At 43.5% G+C, this 20,013-nt stretch overlaps 3 protein-coding genes across 3 annotated transcripts; 1 reads left to right on the top strand and 2 right to left on the bottom strand.

Annotated features, from left to right (window-relative positions):
* The first annotated feature begins 6,547 nt into the window (after positions 1–6,547).
* On the top strand, positions 6,548–8,678 carry LOC101779032 (calcineurin B-like protein 4). Its single transcript, XM_004961342.4, has 8 exons — positions 6,548–6,830; positions 6,926–7,008; positions 7,094–7,153; positions 7,277–7,385; positions 7,480–7,532; positions 7,723–7,803; positions 7,909–8,021; positions 8,123–8,678. The coding sequence occupies exons 1-8, from the start codon at positions 6,749–6,751 to the stop codon at positions 8,175–8,177; spliced, it is 636 nt and encodes a 211-aa protein (XP_004961399.1). The 5' UTR covers positions 6,548–6,748; the 3' UTR covers positions 8,178–8,678.
* A 180-nt stretch (positions 8,679–8,858) lies between these two features.
* LOC101778622 (protein SODIUM POTASSIUM ROOT DEFECTIVE 2) lies at positions 8,859–11,387 on the bottom strand. The gene is made up of 3 exons (XM_004961341.3): positions 10,837–11,387; positions 10,655–10,730; positions 8,859–9,218 (listed from the first exon to the last, which is right to left on the bottom strand). The coding sequence occupies exons 1-3, from the start codon at positions 11,068–11,070 to the stop codon at positions 9,079–9,081; spliced, it is 450 nt and encodes a 149-aa protein (XP_004961398.1). The 5' UTR covers positions 11,071–11,387; the 3' UTR covers positions 8,859–9,078.
* A 682-nt stretch (positions 11,388–12,069) lies between these two features.
* LOC101778222 (protein MLN51 homolog) lies at positions 12,070–17,545 on the bottom strand. The gene is made up of 11 exons (XM_004961340.3): positions 16,883–17,545; positions 15,776–15,878; positions 15,288–15,694; positions 14,511–15,190; positions 13,983–14,097; positions 13,537–13,659; positions 13,369–13,421; positions 13,199–13,244; positions 12,924–13,100; positions 12,613–12,695; positions 12,070–12,513 (listed from the first exon to the last, which is right to left on the bottom strand). Exons 1-9 carry the CDS (start codon positions 17,374–17,376, stop codon positions 13,073–13,075), a joined length of 2,049 nt encoding a protein of 682 aa, XP_004961397.1. The 5' UTR covers positions 17,377–17,545; the 3' UTR covers positions 12,070–12,513; positions 12,613–12,695; positions 12,924–13,072.
* Between the last annotated feature and the right edge of the window lie 2,468 nt (positions 17,546–20,013).

Raw genomic sequence — 20,013 nt, 5'->3', positions numbered from 1 at the left:
AAAGTTACATCGTAAAGTTCTATGATTTCATGTACTACTTGATACAATTTTTAATTTAACGTACATATAATTTCATATGTGTTTAAATTAGTTGAGGTATTTGATCAATATGAACAATGTTAACCACATACATAAATTGAATTTTTCGCGCGTTGAAATTATTTAATTGAATAATTTCTTGATGATAGTGATGTAGTAAAATAATTATTTTAGAAGCTAAAAGAATTGGTATAGAATTAATGACTCATTCAAACTTATGGTAAATATACTTGCTAATTTAATATATTTTTGCATGTTTGAAATATGTAAAGTTTTTATTTTTTGCATCCTAAAATCTAGTGAAAACATATATAAAATCCATTTCCAAAAAATAGGCGGGAGACGAAAAATGGGAAAAAACTCTTTTGTCCCAGGTGCCAATATCAACTGGGATAAAAGACCCTCCCCTCTTTTATCCCGATTGCAAACTGGAATCGGGATAAAAGGGTTTTTTTTTATTCCTGCTCGGAACGTACCCTTTTATCTCGGTTTCAGTTTGCAACCGGGATAAAAGTGGTGACCTTTTGTCCCGGTTGCTATTCACACCCGAGACAAAATCCCCCTTTAGTCCCGGGTTCTATTACGAACCGGGATGAAAAGGGGGGATAAAAGTAACAGTCGTCTTCTATCCCCCCCCCACCCTTCAACACTTAGGCAAATTTTTCAGCGCCGCCAAGATCCGCGCCCGTCCGCCTCCCTCACCGGCCGCTGTTCTCCTCGTCGCCCACCGCCCCGGCCGTCGTCACCTGCCACCCCTGGAGCCGTCGCTCGCCGCCTCAGCCGCCTCGCCCATGCCTGGACCGCCACCTCCTCCTTCGCCCCAGCCCACCGCCTCCTTTGTCGCGCCCCCTCATCGCCGCCGCCTTCGTTCCCGTCGTCGCCGTCAACCTCCTTCCTCGTCGCTGCTTCCGTCCCCGTTGTCACCGTTGGCCTCCGTCCTCGTCACCGCCGCCTCTATCCCGACGGCCGCCGGCCTCCGCCCCGGCCTCCTCGTCCTGCGCATTGCCACTCCGCTACCCTGGCCGTCGTACGGCCCCCTCCCCCCATCACCACCGTAACCCCCACCGGCCCTAGCTCCCGCATGTACGGTAGGGCCCTTGCATCTATTTTTTAGTTAGAAAATCAATAGAAATTTGTAGAAAATCAGTAGATTAGTCCAAAAATCCATAGGAAATTACTAATACTAGTTGAAACTTAGTAGGAAATTACTATGATTAGTAGGAAATCAGTATAATTTAGTTCGCATGCTTAGTATAATTTTGTATACATTTTGTATAACATTTAGAAATTACTATGTTTTACTATAAATGATTATAAAATTAGTAGAAATGCTAAACACTTATTTAGTATAAATTCTTAGTCTAATTTTATCTACATTTAGTATAATTTTTATTACGTTACTATGATTTAGTACAAATGCTTCAAAAATTTGTAGAAATTTGGTATAAATTATTACAAATTACTAGAAATTTGTTGAAATTTGGTAGAAATGCTTAGAAATTAGAATAAATTTGGTAGAAATTCTTAAAATTAGTAGGAATTAGTAGAAATTTTCTAGAAATTCCAATAAATTAGTAGAAATTTGTATAGACACTTCAAATTTGTTAGAATTTAGTAGAAATTTGTAGAAACACTTCAAATTTTGTAGGATTCATTCAAGACTTTCATGTATGGTTTCATGTTGTTCTATGATTTCATGTATATACCTTAACGTATATGCAACTATGATTTCATGTAACACATTAAAGACATTTCATGTAATTAAGTTTCATTTAAGACATTCTTGTGTATTTCTTGTAAGTTTTCATGTAAGTTTCATTTCGTGTATGGTTTCATGTATACGTTTGAATCAGTTTGTTTTTTTTCATGGTTGTTCTATGATTTCATGTGTATACCTTAACGTACATGTAACTATGATTTCATGTGTGTTTAGTGATGCTAGTGGCTCCCACCTTCCCATAACGTACACCGATGGATAGGGTAACCAGGCGGAAATGTCCTCAACATGTCTAGCTATGGCAATGAAGAGCCCGAGCCCAAGCAAAACCTTGCCGTGGCGGAAGGTTCCAGCGATGGCAATGAAGAGCCCAAGGTCCAGCAAAACCTTGCCATGGCGGAAGGTTCTGGTAAGGTATATATCATTTCCAATGTTTTACCCCATATATAATGTCTTATTCGTTATCACTATGTACTAATTAACGAATCTGAAACTGTCAGCCCTCTGGATCGATGAACCGTCAGAAGCCCCAAGGTCGTACAAGGGTGATGGATGGAAGGCTTGTCATCACGGAAGTCACAGAAGAGGGCAGGCCGATTGCTCCCGAAAAAGTGGTAACAAAGTACATGAATTAGATCGGGGCAATCGTAAGGGACAACGTGCCTATAAGCATCAGGGAATGGAAGGGCAAAAGTACTAATCTATACGCGCTCCCAGATACAGAAAAGAATATATGAACATTTTCTTTTTCCTTACCTGATTAATGTTAGTTAGCTCTAATATATATGAACATTACGTACGCAGCTACCACTGGATCGTCATTATAATTGAGCCTGAAAGAAGCCATGTCACTGTCATTGATTCGTTGAGGAAAGATCCGGTGGAGTACCAAGACATGCAAGACATGCTAGGCTTTGTCATAATTCTGGACCTTTATCTCTATGCAAAAGTTTGTTTCCTAAATTTTCACCTAACACTATGTCATTCATTATTTTAATTCGTAGCGCATGGACACAATTCATCATGACACACAAAGGTCCATTCAAAGGAAAACTTACATGGAACACAGACTTCCCGGTACGTATGAAGTCTGCACATTTTGTACATTTTATAACACGAATATTTCATAACTTGTTTTTCCCCCACTGAAGTGCTTAAGATAGGAACCCGAAAATAATCTATGTGGCTACTACGTCTGTGAGCACATGCACAGTTTTGCGGGACCCAAGGGAAAGACGCCGCAGCATAACTATAAAGTAAGTAAAATAAAACTATAAATAGCTAATTATTTTCTACCTCCTTATATTTAATTGTTCGTGTAAAATTCACATGTTTCCAAATTATAGGTGTTAAATATTCAATAGGGACTCTTGAAGAAGGAAATAGTAGCGGCAATATGTGAAGATCTCATTGGATTCCTGGTGGATGAGGTGGTAAATCCATAAGGAGAATTTTATTATGATGGACGAAAATTAGATGCTCCGAGCAACACCTCAACGGGAAGATCGTAGATAGTTTGATTTGTATAATACGCTAAAATTTGTATAGTATGCTAAGAACTGTATATATAGTAATTGTATAAATACTAGTTTGATTCGTTTAAATACTAGTTTGATTTCATTATAAAATAAAGTCTCAACTACTAAAGGTTAACTAAAGAGGTACGTACGTGATGCATGAAATTACATGGGTTTGCATGGCGCGCGCCTAAAATTTCAAGCAGGACTTCCCGGTTGGTAAAACCAACCGAGAGTAAAGGGCCCTATCCCGCGCTTGGCATGGCAGGCCCTTTAGTCTCGGTTGGTTTTAGCAACCGAGACTAAAGGGGTCTTTAGTCCCGGTTGAGTGACCTGGGACTAAAGACCCTCCCCCCTCCCCCGTCTAGATTGGTTTATCCCGAATGAATTTTCGGGAGATTTGCTCCCTACCAACTAGGACTAAAGGACTGTTTTCCACATGTGTTTTTTAAAATTGGATGTCAAGGAAAGCGAGGGATCGGAGACGCTTTCCCACAGTCACGCGCTATAGGAAATTAAAGAGCAAAATAATTAGAGCAATTGCTTGTCGCGTCATCGAGCATGCAGTGTAACCGCATCCTTACTTTTCATTTTTCTGAGCAAAATAGTGGTCTGAGACAAAATAGCTTTAATTTATACTCCCTCAATCCTGTAAATAGTGCCCTTTTAGAAAAGTCCTTCTAGAAAATTTCAGACACAATAGTAGTGATGAGAAATGTCCATATTACCTCTAATAACCAGTACTAATTATGATTGAAAATTGTGCTGTCTGTTTACTTTTTTATTGGATTGGAACCACAGAAATAACATCAATTGATCATTTAATTAGCTCACGCACTTCTCCATATAATTTTTTTTATTGATGAGAGCGTTGCTTTAATTAGATGAGGTTTACTAGGAGGTAAAAAGACACTCTTTGTGGGATAAATTTTAGAGTCTAAATGGACACTCTTCAAGGGACGGAGGGAGTAGTACTCAATGCACATCAAAGAGGTATAGTTGCAACCGCTTCTATCCAAGCATTACCTTTTGCATCATTAAGCGCCTCATTAATCAACTGCCAGTCTGCCACCAGTAATCCACAAATGGATAATTTATACACTTGTTTTACAAAAATTGGAACAACTAGACATCAATCCACTGTACTCTAATCATCGTAGCCCTTGGATCTATTATTATTTTTAAATTACCCATATTTTCAATTATATTATCTTAAATTAACCTCCTAAATGTATATCTAAATTACTCATCTATCCCATTATAAAAAAAACTACAGTAGACCTTCAATATTCTTCTAAATTACTCACATATTATGTCAAAAAATTACTCACATATGCTAATATTTAATAAATATAAAATAAACTTCTAAATTTACATCTAAATTACATTTTTAATTTAAAAATAATCTAAAGTAACCCATAAATCTCAAAGGAATGTATCTACATCTGTTATTATAAAAGAAATATCCAAAAGTACAAAAACATATGATTCTAAAAGTATCTATTTAAGACATTGTAATATACAAAATACAAACTGAAGGTATATGTTCATGATATGTATGTGTGTCACCATATAAACCATGTATATATGTATGAAAGAAGTGATGAGAAGAATTCAATCGAACACATATAGAGGTGTGATGCAAAAAGTGGAAAACATAAAAATGGGGATGAAAACGTGTGTAGATAAATGCTGACTAAGTCCTCAACTTCATAATCTGATAAATATGTGTAAATGTTATAATATTTAACAATTGAGAGAGAAAAGTAAGGTAAGCAAGTTTGATTATTAGATATGTGTTGTAATTTCTTTTATAAATTTTTGGATATGTGTTCTAATTTCTTTTATAAATCTTTAATACTTACATCTCTCAAAATTACTAGCATGCGCAAGAGCACGGGTTGCTGGACTAGATGTAGTGCTTGGAATATACCTTTCAGCATTTCCCACAAACATAGAAATCACAAGGTTGCAGGCCATACACGAACGCATCACAGATTTTTCACGTACCATTACACGTATACTTTAAAGTTCTACATAAACATAAATTCGACTTTAGGCAACGGAAAAGGTTTAACATTGTCCATACGCTCTTACTACTATGATAACATACATGATGTGTATGTGTGCTGGCATGAAACTTCCTTTTTTAGCGAATCGGAACAGTGGTCGCCTCTTCCAGTGGTGTGCAGGAGAAAGCAAGGTCTGAACTCTCAAGATTTGGTGCCAGCAGCGAGTCCAGTCCAAGTGGGATGCGATGCCCCGTGCACGGACAGGACACTGAGGCCTTGATTAGTTGCCAAAGTTTGGAGGTGTCAAATTAGTGTTACAGCACTGTAGCATACTGTAGCGTTTCGTTTATATTTATAAATTATTGTCCAAATATTGACTAATTAGGTTCAAAAGATTCGTCTCGCAAAGTACAACAAAACTGTACAATTAGTTTTTAATTTCATCTACATTTAGTATTCCATGCATGTACCGCAAGTTTGATGTGATGGGAAATCTTCTTTTTGCATAGTGCCAAAATTGGGAGTTGGGGGTGTGGAGTACTCCTCGCTTTCGGTAGTGCTGAGTGGGAGAAAGCGAGCTCTGAAGACTTGGCGCCAGCAGGCAGTGGGCTCGAGTGAACGAGTCGAGTGGGATCACGCGGTGCACCGTGCACAGGAGCCTGCTGGGCACGTCACCGGTGGCTCCAGCCGCGCCGGCCCTCGAGTGCTCCGGGCTGGATGGAGCTCTGTGTGATGATCCTAAGAAGGTCACGAGATAACTGGAGGGGGTTGCCGGCGACACGCACGGCGGAGGAGATCGGCGGCGCCGTCTCGAGCAGGGAGAAGGAAGGAAGAAGATGAGGTTGGGGGTAATTTGGTTAATTGATGTTCGATGCCCTTATCCAGGTTCAGGGAGGTTCAAGTACTGCCCGACATGGGCCAGCTTACATGAGCTCCTTTGGCCCAACACTCAAGGCTCGCAGGCCCAACTCATACCCACTCCTATTCCTATTACAAGGCCCAAGGCCTGGTCATGACACTCTGGACCCTGGACCCTGGTGGTGGATCACAGCACAGGCACAGGGCACAGGGCACAGGCGCAGACGTGGATCGGCTCGCGCCGCCCTCCAGATTCGGCGCACCCGTCGCGCTCCCGGCGCCCCGGGGGGTCCACGCGTGCCGCCAACTCCGCGCCTGCGCGGCACACAAAAGGCTTATATAAAGCTTGGGCGGGCCCGTGCCGTGCGTGACTCCAGCAAGGAGACAGACAGACGGCAAACCGGGAGATTTTCCGCGCGTGACGACGGCAGTCGCGCAGAGCAAAGTAGAGGCGCAGAGCCGAGCGCCGGACCCGACTCTCCCCCCATCCCCCCCGTCCCCCCGCATCACACAACGTTACATAGATTTCCCGGCTCGACCGGAGCGTCGTCGTCTCGTTTCGGCCGGCTCGGCGGCGGACTCGATCTCGCTCGCCGGCGCCATACATGGGGTGCGCGTCGTCGAGGCAGTTCGGGGCGCGCGCGGCGGGGTGCAAGGAGCTCGCCGCGCTCGCGTCCGGGACCTCATGTGAGTGCACCTCCATTGATTGATTGATTGCCGCGCAGCAAGGTTTAGATAGATCGATAGATTTCGTGCTGACGGGTTCTGGTGGTTGTCGGCAGTCACGGTGAACGAGGTGGAGGCGCTGTACGAGCTGTACAAGAAGATGAGCTTCTCCATCATCAAGGACGGCCTCATCCACAAGGTGCGCCATTGTGGATACCCATCTCCGTCAGAAAAAATCGGCTTACGCTCATTGCGCTGATCCATGATGTTTTGCTGTTGGTCAGGAGGAGTTCCAGCTCGCCTTGTTCAGGAACAGCAAGAAGGCGAACCTCTTCGCGGACAGGGTGAGTGAGTGAGCATCTCTCCTCTGTTTCCATCACTTCACTGTTGCTCCTGCCCTGCCAGGCGGCAAGCGATCGATCGTGCACAAATTGACGGCTCGGGCTCGTGTTCTTCGTGGCATGCAGGTCTTCGATCTGTTCGATCTCAAGCGGAATGGGGTGATCGATTTCGAGGAGTTCGTGCGATCGCTCAGCATATTCCACCCCAAAGCGCCTACATCGGAGAAGACAGCGTGTACGAACTGCCTACCTCATGTATTTTCATATTCTTCTCATGCATGCTGGGGAATTGACCTGTTTGATTTGGATTTCTCGTCCTCTCTTTGCAGTCGCGTTCAAGCTGTATGATCTAAGGGGGACAGGTTACATCGAGAAAGAAGAGGTGAGCATCTCTCTTCGCATTTTTCAACATACAGCTAGTATTTTCTTCTGTTTTTCAACACATACAGCTAGCATTCTCTTCTGTTTTTCAACAAATACAGCTAGCATTCTCTTCTGTTCTTGTAACATACTGCAGCTGTGGTTTGCAGCTTATACAGTTTTCACTCATGTTTGTTTGTTCTTTCAAACAGCTCAGGGAGATGGTCTTGGCGCTTCTAGACGAGTCGGATCTCTGTCTTTCAGATAGCACCGTCGAGGCGATTGTGGATAATGTAATTGATATACTGAAGTAGTCTTCAAGTGCTTCTTTGCAAGATCTCAGTTTTTTTTCTTAATTTTAACATGTGTTGTGTTGTGCCGCTCTGTTTGGACTGCAGACATTCAGTCAAGGGGACTCGAATGGAGATGGCAAGATAGATCCTGAGGAATGGGAGGAATTTGTGAAGAAGAACCCGTCAGCATTGAGAAGCATGTCACTACCATATTTGCAGTGAGTAGTGCATCTCCCCTAGGAATCGTATTTCTCAAGTTGTTATTTTCATGTGATCTTTTCTTCCAAAAAACAAACCTGATTACTTTCTGATTGTCCAGGGACATTACCATGGCATTTCCCAGCTTCATAGTGCGTTCAGAAGCCAATGACTGACGGAAATACTCGGGTAGAGCAGAGTATAAGCAAGCACAATCTCATCAGCTCCGCTATGCCTAAGTTCAGAACGTAGCTGCAATGGGTTGTGGCATACACTGCAGCCTAACAAGATGGTGACGATGATGATGACGAAAAATGCATCTAAGTGGTAAGCTTCAGATGATAACCAGGCGATGACTTTCCACGCGTGTAAATATCTCGGATGATCAACATGCCTGTTCAGATAAGCAGTGCCTGAGTTCGCAAGCTAGCTGCCGTGTGAAATCTTGTGTGTGGTTATAACTGTAAGGAAAGAATAATCTGTGAGAGCAGCTGGTGTTGTTCGTAGCTGCTGGAGTGTTTCCGCCTTTTTTGCTGCATGTAGTTGTAAGCAGTATGGCTGGTGGCGACTGACGAAAGCTAATGTTTTCATATGGTTGTAGTCATCTTTTGTTACTGTTTTTTAAGCATCTTTTGTTACTGTTCATACTATCCTAAAAATACCAATTTTGGGGGAAATGATATGGTTCCAGCATCTGTCAAAATGCCAACGAGCGTCTTTCATGTGGGCTTTACATGGGCCCAGATGGGAAAGTCCGCCCATTCAATGTGTATCCAAACACACATCGTCGTCCTCTCTGATAAAAGCGTCTATGTTTTTTCCTTCTTTTTTTTATAAAAAAATTGGCCTTTCACTGCTTTTTCTAAAAATAATTGCCTTTCACTGCTTTGATAGCGCAGCGCACTGCGATTTGTACAGCCCTCGGAGAGGAGATATCAAACTCCCTGCCCTGTTGACACAGTGTCAAGTATACCAGCAAGCAGCAGCAACACCATTACACCACATAAGTACAGAACTACGATAACCACACGGCCGTGAGGAAACGCAGCGGCCTGCAGTGGCAGCGACGGCAGCCGGTCAGCTGCGTTGCGGCCCGCCGGCGATCCAGAGCTGCGCGAACTTGACCTTGGAGACGCTCTGCAGCACCTCGAACGGCGTCACGTCCCCCTTCACCACCACCTTCTTGCTCTCCAGATCCACCTCGAACCATGTCACGCCTGCAGCACAAACCAGACCAATCTTTCGGATAAAACCTAGCAGTAGACAATTAACTCTCAAGAATATCTATTGGCAAATGGCATTCGGGCACGCGACATGTGCGCAGGACGAGCATGTGCGTGCGGAGTTGGAACAGGGGAAGGCCACCGCTACAGTGCCGCCGCGCCGGTGACAGATCAGCGTGCGGCTACGAGATGGCAGTTGCCGTCATGCCGTGAACGCCCGGGGCCCCGGCCCCCAACCGGCCAACCCCAAGCGACCGACGGCCAATGGCCAAGGCATGTCCGTGAATGGCCAGGCACGCGATGCGATTTGATCGCTGACGAGACCAAGAACTGGTGACCAATAATCCTGTGACTTATGAACACGCAAGGACATGGCCGCAGCAGCCGGCAGCGGTTGTACCGGACGGTACAGTACGGCCACAGTGCCACTGCTACGTACGTACACTGGTATCATACGGCAGCGGCATTCAGTGCAACTTCTCCAGACCAATAAATGCCAGCCTAGATCCTAGCTGCGTCATCGATCCGATCTCCCGAGATGAACAGAGTAGCTGGTGTCCTGCGCTGCTGAAGATACGAATGCATGATAAACCAGGATCATGAATTCATGATCGATCGTCTTCAGGGCCAGGCTGAGAGGATCAGGGTTAAATGCAGGACATGGGGATGCAGGCATGGCATGCAGTGCAGTACTGCAGTGGCTGGAAGCCTGGAAGGACAGGTAAATGGATCGCCGGTGCGTAAAAGCGCCGGTCTCAATGGTCGCCGACTCGCCGTACCATACGTCACCATCCTCGACCTCTTACGGGTTTTTTTTTTTTCGTAGTGGCCATTTCGAAAGAAGAAAGATGCCTACAGTCAGTTGGAGAACAGACCTGATGAGGTATGGTCTGCAGGGAAAGGTCTGGTTTTTGTTCAAATGGGGAAAGAAATCTGGCTGTCCAATGCAAATAAGGCCATGTTCAGTTCACCAAAACTCATAACTTTGACACTATGCAAAAAAAAAAAATTCTCATCACATCAAACTTGCAGCACATGCATGGAGTACTAAATGTAGACGAAATCAAAAACTAATTGCACAGTTTTGTTGTACTTTGCGAGACGAATCTTTTGAGCCTAATTAGTCAATATTTGGATAATAATTCACAAATACAAACGAAACGCTACATTGTGCTACAGTGCTACAATAGTACTTTTGCACCTCCAAACTTTGGGCAACGCCTAAAGTAGAGTAGCTGCAAACGAGGGAGGAGGGACAACTCTGAACTCTATACCGAAAAGGGACTGTGGTTTGCCACAGTTTGCTTCCTGACAAGTGACAAGAACAGCCTAAGTTTGGCATGAATCTGGAGCTGAGTTCACTTTGATTGGCAAATAAAAATTGCAGTGATCCAGTGACAGAGTAAAAATGTTGCGGTTGATAATGATACCTTCCATCTTGGAGATGTGCTTCTGAACTTTCCTGGCGCAGCCGTTGCAGTGCATGGACACCCTCAGCTCCACCGTCTGCATCACGTCAAGAGTATAGCAAGACATGCCGGACAATGGTGCAATCAGCGCATTGCACGCCGCATCTCATACATAGTGGAGAAAGTAGAGAACGAACCAGTACCTTGGGTTGCAGATGGAAGCCGAGCGTCCTGGACCCGTCGACGAGGTCCCTGAGCCGCAGCACCTGGTCCTGCAGCTGCTGCCGGCGATCGCTCGCCACCAGCGCCTCCCTCTCTACGGCCACCGCCTCCTCGTCCTCGTCCCCCGGCGCGCGGATGCACGCGCAGGTGCCCGCGCACTGCAGGGACAAGGAGAAGCAGTCCAGGACCCTCCCCAAGCGCAGCCGCCGCCTCATCGCCGACGCCGTGCCCTTCACTTCCTAATAACCCTCTCACTCCCACTCTACAAGCAAAGCAAAGCAATGGCGTCGACGATTCTCTCTTAAAAGGGAGAAGCAGCCAATGTTCTAGTCTAGTCTAGCTCGTATTATCGTAGGGGGGCGAGATCTAGCCACTTATGCGCATGGTAAATGAAGGCTCCGTACAGTGGCCATGGGCGCCACCTCTGGCTCCGCTGCTGCTGCTGCAAGAGATCAGCGAGAGGCTGGTACGCGACCAGTAGGCCGGTAGCTAGACCTACCCCTACCAGGTACCAAACTACCAACAGTGCCGGCTCAGTGGTAGGGCTCGCTATGCTCATGTACATGTATCTGAACATCTTGCGAGCGAAAGGATCAAGGGCAACAGCTATTTTTGCAGCCGGAAAACCCGACGGGAGACAAGGTGCCGAGCTCTCCATGTGACAATGTACTCGATACCAATAGGCGATGGAATCGCATGGTTATTTGATCACACTAGATGACAATGTCTTGGGTAAAGCTCAATCATTGGTTCTAAAGAGTGATCATGCAAGTGAAAGGCTATGTTGCCGATTGGCTGGCCCTGACTGTTAAAGATCCAGAAGCAAAGAAAGGGAGTCACCTCGAATGGCTAGCTAATCGCCGCGTACGTTTTCTACTCCATTTCATAGGTTTATATCCTCATGTTTAAGATCCAGTGCAGGTGCTGGTCCTGCTCCTGATCGGCGGCACAGGCAAAGCTTGATGCCGTGGGATCGGAGGGCAGGGGACCCCGTACTGGTCTGGGCTCTGGACCAGCACAAAATCCTGTTGGATCGGTCGGCGCACGGCTACGGTCACCAACGGGCAACAGGGGATCGGATGTGCCAGCGATATGGCACGGCTCTGCCCCCTCTGTTCTCGTTCTAGTAATGCAACTATACAGAGCAGCAATCGCACACGCGCACTGAACGAAAAATCTCCATGAGCTCATGATGCCATGGAAAGGGCAGCTCATCTCTTAAGCAACAGGACAAGGTGAACATGCTCCAAAAGTGCCGAGCGACAAATCTCCAGATGAGCATATAACATATGCAGCGAGCAGCTCAGCGTGCCCTTTCCTCTCGGATGCCAAGTGCCTAAAGCTGCCGGCATCCCAAGAAAGATCAACCACCATAAATCATGCTACTATATGCTATTAACTACTAACACCGTACTATTGTCGTGGAAAATATTATCTTGAACACAGTGCATCAGATAACAAGTTGTTCACAAACACAATGGATGCAAGCCAAGAAGGCAGGCACAGAAGCAAGTTGCAAACCCAAGCACACCATGAGACACGAGCTTCTTTACAGGACGGGGACCTCTCACGATTTCCATCACGACCTTCACGCTTATGACTGCACGCAATGTCACAGGCGCTCGATAATGTGGTAACATATACCGTGTAAATCTCACCTAATAAATTAGGACACCAGGGTCAGACAATGTTCGCTTTGCATAAGCAAGGACCACCGATTCAAATACTTGAAATGACAAACAATGTGACAAACTCACCTAATAATGTAACAACACCAGACCATCAGAATAATCACAGCAAATGACCATAGTGAGGATTTGGACACCTTCAGCTGTCAAACCTGCACATGTGCGGTGTCAAGTTTGTCAGAACCTGTACCACAACTAACAGTGCGGATAAGCGCTGAAACCAGATCCTAAGCTCAAGTTTAGAGTATAATATCTACACTAATGAAAATATCCTTCAGACCAGGTTCTTCACTACTTCACTAAGACTTAACTGTGAACAGAAAGATATACAACAAACCAGTACAGGATCTGAGGCTGTGCAACAGGAAAAGCGGATATACCTGGCGTTTTGGGGGTACAAGATAGCCCAAAGTGCTAGACATCAGACAGTGAAATGTTGCAAGGACTCGGGAAGGCATGTGTCTTGCACAGGTCTTACTCAGACCCAAAGCTGATAGTGAGCCCTCATTAATTTCCATCATCACTATGTTCATTGGCCAAAGTTCATCTCCGAGTATCTTTGGCAAAACAAAAGGTGGAATGATGTCAGCAGATAGTATTAAAGTAGAGAGCATAAATTAGCATATCACATGCGTTTTGTTAGTTTTTAACATACCGGCGAGGTTTATTTTGACGTTGACTGGGTTCCCCACTTGCAACCTCTGCAAACAGGGAAAGGTGTCAAAACATTTCTAGGACACAGTTCAGGCAAAGCTACTAACATAATTAAAATAAATTCTGTCGAAGAATTGCCAAGTAGAGTAAAAGGGAATCTAGATTTATTACCTGTTATTTCTTGAGGTTTCAACAGAGAAGAGGCATTATTTGCACTAGGTTCTCTGCATACAGGAGGGACATGATGAGGCAGAAAGAATAACCATCCTCATTTAGTAACATGCAACTGAAATCCAGAAATTCCATATTGCATCATATTTGAGTATCAGACTAACATACCCAATAGAACCTGATGAAGATGCTTGTTCAGATGGTCGGGAGTAATAGCTTCCATCCATAGAGATATAAGGTGAACCATAAGGTGCTCCTAGGGCTCCAGAGGCACCAGTCAATATTGGTAGCCTAATGTCATTGGAATATAACAAATAAAGAAGAGTTAGGTACTTAGGTACAGGCTAAATATGAGTACCATATCGGCACTTCAACTGATAAATACAATGACATCAATCAGTTTGACCAAGTTAGTATGTAATCGTGATTGCTTTACCACACTGGTATGAATGTATAATGTCTACTTCATGTGGTTAATGTCAATTCATACTCTCCCCCAATCACATCCCAAGAGCAGAATGCTAACTTAGTACAATACCACATTGCACCAACTATAATTCCAGAAAACAAAACAAATGTTCTTTTGGAAGGTCCAGAGATAGCCAAGTCCTTACCAAGTCATCTCAGAATTGCTGAGACCAAGTTGTTGTTGAGACACAAATCCTGGCAGAGCCATACCAATCGAAGGAACACCAGGCCCAACTGGACGCTGACCTCCAAACCGCATAACTGTGTCAAAGAAACGAGTTCATAGTTTGATTAATATGATAAAGCATATGCAGGCTAAAACAAGTATGGAGATCGGAAAAAAAACTTTAAACATTTTGACCAACAATTAGTTACATTCTATGCATATTTGGTGTACACAAGTTGCATCAAGAGATTTGCATTCGAAGTGGCATTAAGATAGATACTAATTTTGTAGCATTTGACAAATATATTGTAAGACAAATTATGGGTAAAAATCTACATTGATGGATGACGGAGGCAGTACTAAATACTATCCCTCATAATGCACAGTAGCCTACTCTTTAGTATCAATTAAGAAGTAAAATCTTTCAGATTACTAAATACCCCTAATCCATGTTAGAATTTACCACTTATGTTATCAAACTTATATTTTACTGAGTGAAGATACAAACCTGGCAGCAGTGCTGGGGTACCATGGAAATTTTGGTCCCCAAGCGTAAGGCCCATGGCCCCTGTAGCCCCAAGAACATGAGTTCCACCATATGTAAAAGAAGTACGCTCTTCTCCTTGATCACCAGGTTGTCCAACTGTTAATCGAGAATCAAATTTTTTTGATCCACTAGGTGAAGAAAGTTCTGTGTCATCACTCGAAATTGTAGGTTGTACAGGTGATATTTTATTGCTATTGCTGAATCTTGCACCGAACATCTGGGCAGGCATCCTGGGCACAGCTTGAGAAGGTGATTGAACTGGATTTTGTTGAACAACTGGATGGGCAGGCTGAACATAATCTCTGTTGGCTTGATTACTAGATACAGGAAATGCAGGAAATGGACCATTTGAGGACAATGCAGGTCTATTCATTCCCTTCATAGCAGCTTCAACATGCCCAACAGATGGTACAAAGGCCTTTCCTCTTAATAGGGTACTGCTAAGTTGTGCATTCCCTCCTTGACTAACTGGAAATTCTTGATTGGACGATCGAGAAGGGTAAAATGGTGGTGAAGCCGAATTCAAGTTTGAGGCAATGGTTTGCTTAATTGGATGAACTGGTTCAGGTTGAGAATTTGATGTTTGGGCTTGGTTTTGTCCCAAGTTGGTATTTGATGAAGTGGCTTCAAGACCTTGAGATCTGAAATGTGATAACAGAAACAATGATTCCATTAGTTATATACATATCATAACAAAGGTACTGAGACACAAGACTGCGTAAAAAGACTTTCACTCACTTATTATTTTGTCCTGAAGATATATCAGCATTGCTTCTCAAACGTGGTTGGTAGCGCTTGGAGCCTCTTCCTCGAACTACTCTTGGTGTATTCTTTTGACTTTTAGCATCACCATAGTAAGTACGAGATTCTTTGGGAACAATGTCATGATTTTTGACATCATCATAGTGGGCACGAGACGGTTTTGAAACTCTGTTCTTCCCATTATCCGGCAAAGCATGTCGGGCATTCTTGGTGTTATCATTGTAAGAATGAGATTCCTTTGGAACATAACTGTAGTTCTTGCTACTTTCATGATAGTACGTTCGAGATCTGTTGCCTCTGAAATTACCACGGCCCATACCACGAGTTCTACCCCCAGGCCCACCACCACGTCCTCTAAAGCGACCTCCCTGATTTCTTTTTGGCTGAAAGTACAGTTGAAGAAACAGCAACTTGTTAAGAAAGGATGCATCCATAAATACAAAATAAGAAAACATAACACTTACATTGTCACCATGAAAATCATGCAGATCCATCTCATCAAATCTGTCATGGACCCAGGCTTGATCCTCTTTAGGACTCCACAACTTTCTACTGTTCACTATTCTCCTGCATGGGCAATATGGAACTATTAGATAGCAATCAAAAGTTCAAATCTTCAATCATAAACAATCCATGTGACCATGCATCACATCAATGTATTTTATGTTAAGGTAGAACATTCATGCAATATAGTCAAAGTTCTCTAGTCTGACTGAGCTCAGCACACAGTTCATTCACAGGTTAGGCCACTTTTTATTTAAAAAAAGAATATATGCAGTATCATTTTTTTTAGATGTGATGATAATATAGTATCAAAATATCCACAAGAAAAATCATGTAGATGAACTATCTTGACCTTTTTACAAAGTTCCCATCCAGCACTTCATTTATATCATCCTTTACCATGCATATTAAAGTATTAATTACTGTCCTAAGAGCTAGACTGATGCATGATACATTTCCATTGGTTAAACACAAAGCTATATGGTTTCCATACCAAGCTTCAAATCCCATTTACCTTGTTTAATAGAAATTCTTGTCTGTTTTCATGCTAACTCCTGATAGTTACATAAAAAACGCTCTTTAATGCAGCACATTATGCACTAAACTTTTTTGCTCTATCTTCTTTATTTTGGAAATTTTTGCTCTATGTTTCTATAAACAATACTGTCATAAGAGACGGTTGTGCATGCATAAGTTATGGTCACTAGTCCTACGGATCATGCTTAACATGCACGTATATAACGCTTATTCTAACCATTTTCATCTCCTAAGTAAATGAGTGAAAATTAGATAAGTAGGCTTTATCATAAGTTTTTTTTACAATTCATTATTATAACTGTACATGGGATCTTTAAGCATTTTCAGAGCATTAGTCATTATTCAAAATGCTACGATCTTTGAGTGACCTTAGATAGAAGGAACTGCTGTAGTTAGCTGCAGATGAAGCAGACTAGCAATGCAACTAGGTAGACTCTGAAGTGTTTATCATGGTCCAATTCTCATATCGCTAGTGGAAATAATTGCAGAATGCAGGATAAGCAACAAAGTGAAGAAGGAAAGGGCAGAACCTTTGGCGTCCGCGCCCACGGCCACGGCCCTCCTGGAAGCGGTCATCGTGCATGTAGAAGGCGCCGGTCGTCGGCACAGCGTAGGGCTCGTTCCCTTTCTTCTCCTGCTCCTCCCCAGGCCCTGCCTCATCTGCCTTTTCAACATCCCCGTCCTCGCCCTCCTGCCCCACTGCGGCCACCGCCTCGGAAGCCACCCTCCGCCCTCCGCCACCCCCTTCCTCGAACTCACCGTACACCTCCTCCTCGTATTCCTCGTACTCCTCACCCTCCTCGTACGCGCCCTCGTCGTACACCTCGGGGGCGCCCTGCCCGTCGGAATCCGCGTCGGATCCGGCCTTTATCCGCCTCAAGGGCGTCCCCCCGTCCTCGTCGTCTTCCTCCCCCTCGTCGTCGCTCGCCGCGTCGCGCCGCCGCAGAGCGGCCAGGGGCGCATCGTCGAGGTCGCTCTCATACTCCTCCCCAGCCTCCGCCTCCGCCTTCTCCCTGTCGGCCATTGGTGGGAACAAAGAGATCGCGAGGCGGATCACGCGATTTCGGCGAGGGAATCAGGGCTCGGGGAAGGATTCGACGGAATTTGGAAGGTTCGAGAGGCTTCGCCGAGTTGTTCTGCTTCTGCGGGTGGTTTGATATCCACGGGAAGGGAGGTTGGATGAGATTAAAAAAGATTTAAAACCATTGGACTGTCCAAATCCTCGAATTGAAGATGTCCTTCCCGTTTCCGGACACAGGCGGGACAGGTCCACAACTCCACATCGCCCACTGCATGTGGGCCCCGCTGACCGGTTTCTGTGAAGGCTTTATCGAAGAGGACTCTTCTTTTCTTTTTTGAAACGAAGAAGAGGACTGGCTCTTCTACCTAAGACACGGGCACGGCCCGTTTTGTGTTCCTAGTTGGGATTGGTTTCAGTTTGGGTCCAATTTGTGTAGACAGGTTCGTATACAATTCATTCGCGATGAGAAAATCATAATTAGCTTAGTAATAACTAAATACTAAAAGAAAGTCTATAAAACTCTAATTGAACCATGCACCAATATCAACGCTAAAGCATGCTCGTAAAAGAAGCATAGGAGTATAGGACACTATTCCTACTTAAGGCAAGTGAACTGGAATTTACATCTATGATTTATGTTTGAAGTTTTGATAATCCATGGTATCGACATATCGTGTCGTGCATGAATAGCAAAGTTGAGCTGAGATTTGCAATTGTCAACGTTGACACTTTTTTAAAACATCTTTGAGTTTTATATGTTTATAAATTCAATAAAATTATAAAAATACATTTTTCACTGAAACATCGCGCACTCTACTCTTACGCATGTCTATAAAAGATTGTATTGAAATATTTTAAAATTGACCAAATCATAATGTGTGTGTTGTTGACCGTCGTCTGCTGAAACAAAAACTATGCATAAATGCAATCACTCGTGTTGAGTTAGAGAAACAACGTGCATGCAATTATGATAAGGCCAAATTAATTTCTCACAAAACACTATCCTAAAAAGATTAACTTGTTTTAAGAAGTAAGTACACCATTTGGTTTAAAACACGTGTCGTTTATGATATTGATGCAGTCTACAAGGTGACATTTTGACAATAACATCTATAAAAATATGATGTTTCAAAGAAAGATAACTACATATTTAAAAACACTTTTCATGATGAATCTAATTCTTCATCCGCTCCAGATTATAGCTAAATATAAAGAAATTTGGCTTAACACAAAACTAAAAGTGAGCTATATTTTAGAATGGAGGGATTAACATATATCTTACATTGTCACATCTATGTAACTCTTAACATCTTAGTAGTCTAAGATTAAAAAGAGATTGAGCAAGAGACATCCTAAACTGACGTATATTTTGAACAAATGGAGTTTTTTCAATATCTAACATATGTAAAATTTGAAAATTGACGCTTCAACGGAACCACACGAAGGCTGGTGAATTTTGCATTAAATCTACATCTAGCATATGCTAGACGTGGATATACCGAACCAGGTCTTCTTTCAGTTACCAACAGTTAACTAACAACAGAAGGTATTTATTCTAGAACCTTCTGCTGGCATATGATGTTAGTTCTTGCTGAGCAATTTATCCTAGAACAGTGTATGTAATCGTCGTGAAAAACTGTCTGTCTGCGAAGTCAACTTATTCTAGAACGATGTATTTGTTCCTAAGAAACATAAGCTTTGTATGCAATCATCGTGGAAAAAGCTCACCGTTGCCTGGCTCCCCTCCTAATTCCTCCTGCTCCTCGTCGCTCACAAGGCCCCTCTCTTGCATTCCAAATTCCTAATTCGCGGTGCATCCAAATTTTCGAGCAAGATTGTCTGCAGTTGCGAAGGGAACGATGATGTGGTGAAAGCAACAGCCGGTGTTTCCAATCTGTCCCTGCAGTTGCAAAGGGAACAATGATGTAGTGAAATTAATCCAACAGCTTCCTGAATCTCTCTCTGTCCATGGATGTTCCTTGATAAAATATGTTGCTGAATTTTTAGTCATGTGAAGACAACTAATCATAATTTTTACCATGGATGTTCCCTGCAGTTTTGTTGCTGACAATGGATCCTTGTGTAGTTGGGAAAACCAATAGATAAAAAAAATCATGCAAGTTAATTCCTTTTGTTCTTTAGAGCAAAACATCGTTGTTTTGATATCTATTGCGCTCTGAATTTACAGTATTTTATCTTTGTTGCAGGTCTCATGAATCGGCAAAGGGAGCAAAAAGGCAACAAGCAAGTGATACAGAAACAAGCTCAAAATTGGAGTCTGAATGCTATTTTGGATTTTGGCGCTACCTTGCTAAAGCTTGGAGTCAAACATTGTTTTGTAAAATCAATGATACGCTGGATTGGGTTAATACTGACTGTATGTTAAGAGTTTTTATCGATTCTGTTTCTTGTTATTTTTCTGTGTTTTTTCTCGTAAATGTTTAATAGCTGCACGAGAAATGAGAACAATCTTCTTCCAACTTAATTTTGGTCTGTGCCTTGCTGATCGCGTACATCGTACTCGTGGAACGTGTTGCTCGTAGAGCTGCTTGGGAGGGCACCGCGGGTCATTCTGACGGGAAGAAATCAAGGGGCGGATGGACCCTTGATCCTGCCTTTGCGCAAAGGGTTCAGCGGGGC

Source organism: Setaria italica, chromosome III (genome assembly GCF_000263155.2).
Source record: "Setaria italica strain Yugu1 chromosome III, Setaria_italica_v2.0, whole genome shotgun sequence".
NCBI lineage: Eukaryota > Viridiplantae > Streptophyta > Magnoliopsida > Poales > Poaceae > Setaria > Setaria italica.
The sequence above is the reverse complement of the archived record's forward strand: the minus strand, read 5'-3'. Positions and strand labels throughout refer to the sequence as shown.

Coding starts and splice junctions, on each gene's coding strand:
- LOC101779032 (XM_004961342.4), top strand. CDS start 6,749: ATGGGGTGCGCGTCGTCGAGGCAGTTCGGGGCGCGCGCGGCGGGGTGC. Junction 7,533..7,722: donor GTTACATCGAGAAAGAAGAG/GTGAGCATCTCT, acceptor TCTTTCAAACAG/CTCAGGGAGATGGTCTTGGC. Junction 7,804..7,908: donor TCGAGGCGATTGTGGATAAT/GTAATTGATATA, acceptor TTTGGACTGCAG/ACATTCAGTCAAGGGGACTC.
- LOC101778622 (XM_004961341.3), bottom strand. CDS start 11,070: ATGAGGCGGCGGCTGCGCTTGGGGAGGGTCCTGGACTGCTTCTCCTTG. Junction 10,731..10,836: donor GCTTCCATCTGCAACCCAAG/GTACTGGTTCGT, acceptor GACGTGATGCAG/ACGGTGGAGCTGAGGGTGTC. Junction 9,219..10,654: donor GCACATCTCCAAGATGGAAG/GTATCATTATCA, acceptor TTTGTGCTGCAG/GCGTGACATGGTTCGAGGTG.
- LOC101778222 (XM_004961340.3), bottom strand. CDS start 17,376: ATGGCCGACAGGGAGAAGGCGGAGGCGGAGGCTGGGGAGGAGTATGAG. Junction 15,879..16,882: donor CGTGGGCGCGGACGCCAAAG/GTTCTGCCCTTT, acceptor TTGCCCATGCAG/GAGAATAGTGAACAGTAGAA. Junction 13,422..13,536: donor TCTTCATCAGGTTCTATTGG/GTATGTTAGTCT, acceptor TCCTGTATGCAG/AGAACCTAGTGCAAATAATG.